Consider the following 9,925-nt stretch of genomic DNA (forward strand, 5'->3'; position numbering starts at 1 on the left):
GGAAATTCTGTAGACCCGTGTGCTCAGATATGGGCGCACGTTAAAGAACCCCAGGTGGTCGGAATTTCCGGAGCCCTCCACTACGGCGTCTCTCATAATCATATGGTGGTTTTGGGACGTTAAACTCCGCATATCAATCAACGGGACTACCATGTCGTCCCGTCTCCTGCGTGCCTGTCTGTCATGTTTTTTTGTGAATTTTTTTTCAAACATGCATTTCAACCAACTTGCCCAACTGTACTTGCTAAGATTTGTTTCCATCTGTCATATCCTCCTGGTTAAGAACAATTTTTACAAATATTGTGAGTGCTCCAGGTTTCCCGTCTTCGTTATCACGAAGAATATAGACAATGCTATATTCCCGTATTGCATATAAATTTTGTAGACAAACTACTGTTAGAAAATGGCGCCAGTCCTGTATTCTCGTATCGTCCTTGTTGAAGGACCGCCTTAGACGCCTTATTAGGTACGAAATTGCAGCATCGGCGTCGGCGTCCCACGTCGACGTCGTCGGGAAGGAGTCATGAAAAAAAGTATTTTTGAAATCACCTGATGGCGTCACCATATGACTCCGTATTTTTTCAGAAATTGTGATTTTGTTTTGACGTCACGTGATGAAACCTTACTTGGTGACGTCACATGACATCGTAGCTTGGGGAAAACTGGTCTGATCACGGAGGCCATGCATGACCAGGTGCAGTTGTGTAGCATTGTACAGAAATCATCGGGGTCCTTCAACTCGTTTTCTAGATTGTCAAGGACTACGACGGAATTACGCGAGCTGGAAAAAAATTGCTTGTTTTTAAACTTACTACGAAGCATAATTTTACTATACTGACAACAGTGCAGCAAGAGACAAGGAATAGGAAGAAACGCAGACGAGTGCTGAGCTTCTATGTGTTTATTCTTATTCCTTATCCTTTGTTGCACTGTTGTTAGTATAATGAACCACCAACTTACCCAAAGATTTGCTCTCCTAAGCATAATTATAATTTTACATAGGTACCAAAACTGTATGACCCCCATGGCAAGATGTGTCTCCTCCCCTCTTGTGAAATTGCAAGATTTACGCCATTGCCGATGTGCTCAAGTTCAGGCGCACGTTAAAGAAGGCCGTGTGGTTTAAATTCCCAATGTCCTCCGTCTCTCGTAAACACGTTGAATTTTCGGGGTGTAAAACGCCAACAACTATTGCGCGCGTGTTCGCAGATGCCATGGATACCTTGAAGTTACGACTTATAGCTGCCGCAGTCATCGTCCTCATCGGTTGTCTCTTCATCGTGTTGACTTTCCTGGGAGTTTTCAAGAGGAGTGGTCGAGCGATCAGCTTGCCGTGCGTCGGTGAAGAATGCCACGAGGTAACGTCACAAAACTATTCGTGAACATCATTTCACCAACACAGCTACATGAGTAGAATATCTTCACATGTGTTAACAGGGGTGAATCCAGCCACTCAGCCCAAGGGGATGCGTTCACTTGAAATAAAACCACAAAGGTAGGAGGAGGGGTTGGTCCTGACTATCTTGTTTCTATCAGTTACTATCATCACAGGAATTCCATCACAGTATACATACTGTTCATTTGTGCGCCCAGTGGTACCACTCATTTGCCCTAATCTAGGTGGACGACAGGCACTGAATGGGAGGGGGGTGCTCGAAATAGGCTTTTTGGAAGGAGGGTTGATCGCCCCCTACCAACCCTGTCTGGATACGCCCTTGTATGTAACTGCGCCAAATATGAACAATGGCAGATTCCGACAGGGCACCTATACCAACCCTGTCTGGATACGCCACTTTGTGTAACTGCGCCAGACATGGACAGGCAGATTCCAACAGGGCACTTTTTTTTTCTGAGTACCTCTTTTCTCATATATTTAAGTCCTAAAACGTTTTTCAATGCTTTAAGGGGGGGGGGGAGGCAAAATCGACTGAAAATGAGATTTTTCAATGTTTATAGCACACTATTCCAGCCTTATTGACAAGTTCTTCCACGAAGCAGTGCGATTGTACGTGCAGTGGAAAGCATTTAAAAATGGCCCCAAATGCACCTGATCCCGTGGCTGCACATAAAAAACCGGTCTTTTTTTGGAACAATATTTTTCGTCGGAAAAAGAACGTTTTCTCTGTAACCAATGCAGCTATCAAATTCAGAACCTCTGTGACTTCTTTCTAGATAACATGCGCCCTTACTGGAACAAAAAAATTGCGTTGTTACCAAAATTGTATTTTCACGGAAGTTTTGAGAAACCCTCGCAAAATAGTAGTCACAAAACATTTATGTCTTTAACTAAAGAATGATCATGCCTACAATTGATACTTTGGTTCAGAAGAATACCCTGGGCACATGTAGTAAGCAGAAGAGATTTCATCATTTTACATGCAAACTTTTTTACACAAATGTGCCTTCAAAGTTAAAAGCAGCCGAATCATTTAGTTTTCATTGTTTTGGAATGGCTTTGCATTTTTTGCCGAACTCATCAAACACATAGTGAAATCTCCATTGAAACAACTTGCAAAATTTTGTAAAGTTCGCTTTCAAAATGAGAAAGTGATGAGCAGTAGTAGTTGCATGTCTGTCTGTGCGATTGGTTCCCCTTAATGGAAGTAAATTTCATTACTTTACCGAACGTTTACTAGCCAACCGGGGAAGAAACGAAACGCTGTCCTAAATTGTTTAACATGTTGTTGACCCAACCTCTTAATTTCAAAGGGTCCTCAGTGGATACGCAAAAATAACTTCCTACGCGCCACTAATCACCGGATTATTGGCAGTTTTTGTCTAGCACATAAGATCTACCCGAAAAAAAAAACAATAAGTCAGTATATCTGCAGTGCGACCCCGGCCTTTAGAGATAACATAATATGTAAAAGGACAGAAATGGAAATTCGTGGGATCGTATTTCTTTGTTACACAATAATGAGGACATGCACAGTGATGGCACCATTGTCTTGGTCCTTGGTATCACTGTATGTTCATTCTAAAAAAACAAGACAATCACCTTACGCTTACCATTGCATTCTTCTTTTTGATATACGCTTTAAGTTCTCAGTTCAAGCAGGTCGTAAATGCCAAGTCATTCAATGGAACGCCGTCGTTATCGAAACTCGTTAAAACGCAACAACCTATTACCGGTATGCAGGTGGTGCTCAAAGCGGACTGGCTGATGGACCGCCACATCAAGCCGTGCAGGGACTTCTACCGGCACGTGTGCCATCACTGGATCGACAAGCCGGCAAACAAGCCGCCGACCTCGTTCATGATCGACATGGCGCACAACTACACGAAAATATGGCACCGGAAGCTAACAGAGGACCACATCAAAGGCGACTATGCGCCGTTGAAGCAGGACGCCTCACAGTTCTACCACTCTTGCCTCGTCTTCTACGAGGCGCCGCTAGACGTTGAAGCTGTCACTGAGGAACTCTTCCACGTGAGATTACGCAGCTTATTGAGCTTACACTAGTCCAATTCAGTGGTGTAAGCAAAAACGAGAACTGAAGATGAAAAAGTACAAACTAGCGCTAGCACATTTTTTTTTCTTTTAAACAGAAGCGGGCCTATGTATACGTACACATTCGGTGTTATCAGAAGGAATCCGAAAGGGTTTTAAGACCTTTATAGGATTTTCCAAACAACATGCCTATACGGACATTGATTCTGCGCATAACAATATCGTGGTTTGGTCATGTATAGCCCCGGATAATAGGAAAAATAATAATTTTGTTATTATTAGGGATAGTAAATGGGCATGGCCTTTCAATCATTGAACTCGCAGACATTCGGACACTCACCGCGCTCCTCAGTTCAAGTTCGTTTTTTGTTGCATTTTGAATTCCTCTTCCCCGTAGCACTGAGTTGTACCACCGATTCGCAATGCATTGGTAGCCGCAACATTTATTTTTGAAACAATCCCCCATTCCCCCCTTACTCCATAGCACCGATGCAATGGACACTCATCAATGAGACGCTGTCATGCTGTACTTTTGGTAGCGATGACGAGGATTATTATGGTATAGACGCAATGGTTAGTGGCGCAGTAGCACTAGAGTGTGCTAGAATCTAGTAGTACTAACTATTACGATGATGATGGTGATGTCATTCTTTTTTTCAGGCTTTACAACTACCCCTGAATAAGTGGCTAAAAGAAAAGCGTCCGGAAAACTTCTTTCACGATATCATACGACTCTCCGTGGTGAACCGTTTCCACTCGCTGGTGAGCACTACGCCGATCTTGACCGACTCCGACAAGACTCTCCTCATCCGCCGAGAGTCGCCTTTCCACCTCCTCGTCAACCCCATCCACGAGCGGCACCTGGGACAGTACGCCAGCGGCGTCCTCAAAGCTATCGGCAAGATACAGGCCAGCGACGCTATCATCGACGAAGTCCTGAAGCTGGACCTCAAGAGAGCCCGCATGGTTGTCGAGGATGGAAGAACAGAACGAAGTATTGAAGAGTTCGACTGTCAACGTTTTCCGACGAGCATGTGGAGGCGGGCGCTCCGGAAGGCCCTCTCCGCGAAAGAACAAGAGGTCCACGTAGAGATAGAGGCCCCGGATATCATCTGTGAAGACTTGAACGCCGTTCTCGTTCGCACCACCACTTTGGCGCGACCTTTGTACGTCTTGACACTCCTGGCAGTTCCCGTTCTCACCTACGACTACGAGCTGTCGGGGGAACGAGACTGGGTCGCCGTGAAAGGTGCCTGCTACCGTGCCACGGGTGTTGCCTTCGAAGACGTCTGGCTGCAGCTGTTGAGCAGCTTTCTCGCCGTCAGTAACAGCGTAGAAAAGGCGGTCGACGCCTACATGGACCTCATCAAGTTGCGCTTGCGCGACCACCTCCGTGACAGGAAGTGGATGAGTGAGCACGACCGCAGCGCCACGCTCGGGAGGCTCGCGAAGGTGCGGTTGACGCGCTTCCGCGGAGCCGGGTTGACCGTGAGGGCGGTAATGTGCTACTCCGACAAGTTCAGCGTGACGGCCAACTTCACGTCGAACATGGTGGCGCTGCGCTCCCGAGACGTTCAGAAGTGCCTCTTCTACCCGGAGTTCAGCGGCAGCGACGCTCGTGTCGTCCAGATCCTGGCCGGCACGGATGTCGTCGCGGACCCGGGGACACTGACGGTGTACCTGCCGGTGTCCTTCACGATCCCACCGATGTACCACCGGCGAGTCGACAGCGACAAGTTTGTCAACACGGCTCTGATGGGCGTCCAGCTCGCGCGCAAGGTAGCTATAGCGCCTGACTTCCTTCTACAGCTCGAAGCGTAATGACGACCCGATGACGTCTCGAAAATTTCGCTGTCATTATACGCACAGAGGTTACAGTATCAGGTAGTCTGTGCACATATGTCACTGACTAATGCAGTATGGTATTGCCTGACATCGAGTGCTTTCTGTTTCCGAATAACCAAAAATAAGAAGCGGCAAAGGCGCTAGCTCCAGGTGTCGGGTAGCCATGGTCGTGCGCAATAACTGGGTGGATGAGAGTGAGAAGGGGTGCCAAGTTTATCTCATGCCTTTACTCCGTCCGACCTGTCCTGTCATTTTATTGTTAAGGCTTAGGAGAAGAAAGGGGGAGGTTCACTTCACCAACCTGCGGGATTCCGAAAAACTAATTTTATGCATGAAGAGTCTGAATACCTTAGCACTTTTTTTTTCACCATATACTTCTGCTGTAGATTTTCATCACTAACCACCACTAACTCGTTCATTTACAGGTCATGTCTCTCTTGGGCCGGAAGAGCTTCAATCCACCAGCCGTGGTAGACAACGGGACGACTACGCCTAGCGCCGCCAAACCCGACGGCTGGCGCCCGGGCACGCTCAACAACTACACGGCGATCCAGAAGTGCTACGAGGGCGTCTCGGCCTCGTACCACAGGCGTCTCAACGACTCGCAGTTCGACGACGCGTTCGCCGTCGTGGACGCCGTGCGGCTGGCGTACGCCGCCAAGCGCGAGTACGACGTCGACGTCGTCCGCAGGAACGAGAAACGCCTGACGGACTCGAACGCGGCGTTCTTCAAGCTCGCCTGCCTCTCGTTGTGCGCGTCTCGAGACGTCGTCCCTGACGCCAACACGCTGGACTTCGAGGCGTCCTACGCGGCTTGCCTGTTCGGCACTTCCGCCTTGCCGCAGTTCGCCCAGGCTTTTCAATGTCGTAGCGGAGACCGCATGTGGAATTTAAACCGATGTTGTGTCGACTAGACAATAAGACCCGCCCAAAGCCCGCTTCTTTTTTTTTTCTTTCTTTTTCAAGGGGTGTCGGTGTTCTTGTCTTTTTTTGTTTTAATCTAGACTTTCATCATATAAATGTCCACTCGATTCGTTTTCTGCCTCCATATATGACCACAATGAAAGATGAAATGTAGACACGCTGTCAAAAGCTTCCCTACAACGAATGTCATTTCAACTAAGTGGCCTATAAAACGAAGTGCTTCGCAGGTACCGAACACTTCTTTGTGAAGGTGTCTCACTTTATCATTAATGGCCAAGTGTTTATGGAACTCAACTGCTAACCCGAATGCCCCGCCGCGGTGGTCTAGTGGCTAAGGCACTCGGCTGCGGACGCGCAGGGCGCGGGTTCAAATCCCGGCTGCGGCGGCTGCGTTTCCGATGGAGGCGGAAATGTTGTAGGCCCGTGCGCTCAGATTTGGGTGCACGTTAAAGAACCCCAGGTGGTCTAAATTTCCGGAGCCCTCCACTACGGCGTCTCTCATAATCATATAGTGGTTTTGGGACGTTAAACCCCACATATCAATCAATGCTGACCCGAATGTCACGGGTTCGAATCCAGACCGCAGCGGGCGTATTTTGATGAAGGCAAAAAGCTGGAGAACCATGCTCATTTTATTTACCCCATTATGCATAAAAATATTGTGTGTTTAATTTTTTTTGTTTAGACAATCATGAAGACACCAGTCGCTTAGCCAGAAGGTAGCACACAGGGCTCATGCCCCCCCCCCCCGCCTATCCCTCCTTCCTCCTTAAGAAAAAAAATTCTGGCTATGCCTCTGGAACATGCACAAAACTAAAAGGGCATATTTTTTACCTTTTTATTGTTTGTATTACAGGTAATGTGAAGTGTTCAAATACGAGGATGGCATGCAGTTAAGAACAGTAGTCGTTCTTGCACTTCAAGAAATTAGTGGGGAAAATGCATGTGTAATAAGGTATAAGCGCACAATCAAAGCAAGGCAGAAATAAATGCAGAGAGACGTCCCGACGAAAATAATTCTTGAGAAGGCTTGTTCGCAGGACAGCCAAAGAAACCGACCACCTGAAAATGGGCCTAGGTTGTGTAGCAGAAAAAAAACTGATACATAATAGATATAAAGCTAAAATCTAGCTGTGTAATTGAACGTCAGCCATACATGCATATTATTTGATGTCCAATTTATTGAATAGGAAGGTAATAAAATTATCACTATGGCAGCGTATTGTCATGTAGTATATATCACGTACATGACAATGGCTTCGTGCTATTCACGTCACAAGTTATAATGTTGGCCATCTACTAATGTTACGTATTGAAAACTTGGTTTATGTCAGTTGCTAAACGGCTGTGAAATCGTATATAATAACGTACATGACATCATTATACTTGTCATGTCCTGTAATTTGTTTGTCATACACATATTTTGTACCTATCAGGATATATCAAGTGAATGAAGCAGCTGTCAAATGACAAGACCGTGTTATGTCTGCCATGACGTGCATATTATGCATGACAGGTTATATTTTAACCAGTCATTTGTGTTATGTACCCACGTCATGTACTGTCAATTTAAGTATATACTAACTAGATCAAGCCGCACGAGAGCTCGAACGCTGCTTTATACTTACCGTGAGGTGCGTGACATGATTTAATGTTATAACCTGTCATTTACAATTGTCCTTTGTCACACGAGCGCGCAAAAAGTCTTTTAAGTAAGCGGTCTTTTACGAAGTCGAAAGACTTTTAACAAAGAGGTGTCATGCCATGCGTATTTCGGTGTAAGTCAAACGGTCGTGAGGTCACGAAGACCGTGTCATGAATATTGTAACGTATACGGCATAACATTCATGTTATGACCAGTCATTTATGTTCATCATACGCTCCTGTCATACCATGCCAGTTTCGGTATACAACGAGTTAATGAAGCAGCCACGAAAGCACGGTGGTGTACATTAACATATATATAGATACGCAATAATTTGCTTTGGCTTGACAAGAATTGCTCCACATTTAATAACAAAAACCTTACCCATACATGTTACGAAGAATATACACACAAGCCGCATCATCAGTAAAGAAAAACTGAGTCGTCCAGAGTGCCAGATATCAGGCCGTCATGCTCGGCTTGGCGGTCTCTACGTGGGACTAGCCGGGGGGCACGGGGTGTCTTCTGAGTTTTTTCTGGACCAGATACCGTCAGTTGATAATTATCATCCCTATAATTGCTGCACGTCGGGCTGCGCCTGCGAACGGGAATGTCCGAACCAAGATGACGCCAACAAAAAGCTGTGCTGCCATTGTTTTGGGAAAACTTGCGTATTGTGCCAATTAGCGCAATGCTTGAACGACGGCTACTGCATCCCAATATCACGAACCGATTTCACTTTTGCGACCTTTGCGTATCGATTGTGTGCGTGGCTGAAATAAGAAAAAAGCAGACGTCACAACCATTGCGCCAAACATCGCCGATCCAGTGCAACACTACTATAATGATAAATTATAATTGTTGCACGTTAGAAAAGTAAGATATGATTTGGAAAGATGCAGTATAGCGGAGAGCTGCGAAAACACGTGCCCCATATGAGGGCGACTTCATAAAAGTTAAAATAGCGGCAAAAGCAACGCGAAAAATGCATTCCTCCTCATTTTGGTAGCTTCCGAGGCATTTTATTTTCAAAACAAGTTTTGAAAAGCATATTAGGAGCTAAAGAGACCGACGAGAAAGCTTTTCTCCGTGACGAGATGACCAAGTAACTCGTTCAACGTGTATCCAGCTATGCTGACCAAAAGCCTGAAGGGAAGATGAAGCAGTACAAATTGATAAGTAAGTACATATGTGCTAGTTTGTTATATTGAAATACTTTCTTAGTTGTCAAATCTTTGTTTACGTTCTTTGTACTTGTTCTAACAGGAGGTCCCCCGGAAAGTTTTCACCTTGGGACCTCCTCCTGTATTATATGCATTTTTTTCTATTGCATTGTAATAGAAAAGTTCAAAAAATTCAAAAAGATACGCATAATTAGGATGACGACCCCTTTATTATGATAAGCACATCAGTGCAGGGGACCGCATGAAACCAATGGTGACCAGAAAGATATGTTTTATCATCTACTCAACACAATTGTTGTGAACACGTGCATACCCTACGGAGATAAAAATATTATGGGCCACCTTGATTTTGTGTAGCCGTGTAGCCAAAGTTGTTGTCCATTGCGGCGACGTAGTATCAAGAACGGAAACGATTAGTCCAGCGAATCCCACCTTCCTGTAAAAAAAAAAAAGAGGTTTCTATGTTGTGTAGAAAGGTATGATGGTGGTGGTGTTTTTTAGAAGACCAAGCGGAAGTAGGCCTAGCGTTGTCGCAATCCGTTTTGCTGCGGCACCTCCGTTAGCTAATTGCAATAGTGCACTTCCTCGGAAAGCGCTGTTTTTGTTGTGCCAGTGAGCGAAGAAGACAGCGTTACTGTTCCTGTTGAGAGAGAGAGAGTGCAATCAGCTTAAACTATATCCCAGTGCAGATGCTCATATTGCCCCATGGCAACTCCCACGTACGTGGCCCTGTCGGGGGCGCACTAGACGGCCAGGATCTGGCCTTAAAGCCCAAGCCTTCACGTTGACGGACGCTCTCGTTGTATGATCACTTGTGTGGAGTGAGAGTGCTTTCTGGTGTTTCCAGTTCACGATTCATTCTCTACGACGTCTCAT

At 45.8% G+C, this 9,925-nt stretch overlaps 1 protein-coding gene across 1 annotated transcript; it reads left to right on the top strand.

Annotated features, from left to right (window-relative positions):
• Window positions 1–3,157: 3,157 nt before the first annotated feature.
• On the top strand, window positions 3,158–6,333 carry LOC142768426 (uncharacterized). The gene is made up of 3 exons (XM_075870397.1): window positions 3,158–3,430; window positions 4,112–5,230; window positions 5,722–6,333. Exons 1-3 carry the CDS (start codon window positions 3,164–3,166, stop codon window positions 6,208–6,210), a joined length of 1,875 nt encoding a protein of 624 aa, XP_075726512.1. The 5' UTR covers window positions 3,158–3,163; the 3' UTR covers window positions 6,211–6,333.
• Window positions 6,334–9,925: the final 3,592 nt, after the last annotated feature.

Source organism: Rhipicephalus microplus, chromosome 8 (genome assembly GCF_043290135.1).
Source record: "Rhipicephalus microplus isolate Deutch F79 chromosome 8, USDA_Rmic, whole genome shotgun sequence".
NCBI lineage: Eukaryota > Metazoa > Arthropoda > Arachnida > Ixodida > Ixodidae > Rhipicephalus > Rhipicephalus microplus.

Bases quoted from the DNA above. Each gene is read 5' to 3' on its own strand.
- LOC142768426 (XM_075870397.1), top strand. From the start codon at position 3,164: ATGGACCGCCACATCAAGCCGTGCAGGGACTTCTACCGGCACGTGTGC. The intron at 3,431-4,111 runs GTGAGATTACGC...TCTTTTTTTCAG, and splicing joins TCACTGAGGAACTCTTCCAC to GCTTTACAACTACCCCTGAA. The intron at 5,231-5,721 runs GTAGCTATAGCG...GTTCATTTACAG, and splicing joins GCGTCCAGCTCGCGCGCAAG to GTCATGTCTCTCTTGGGCCG.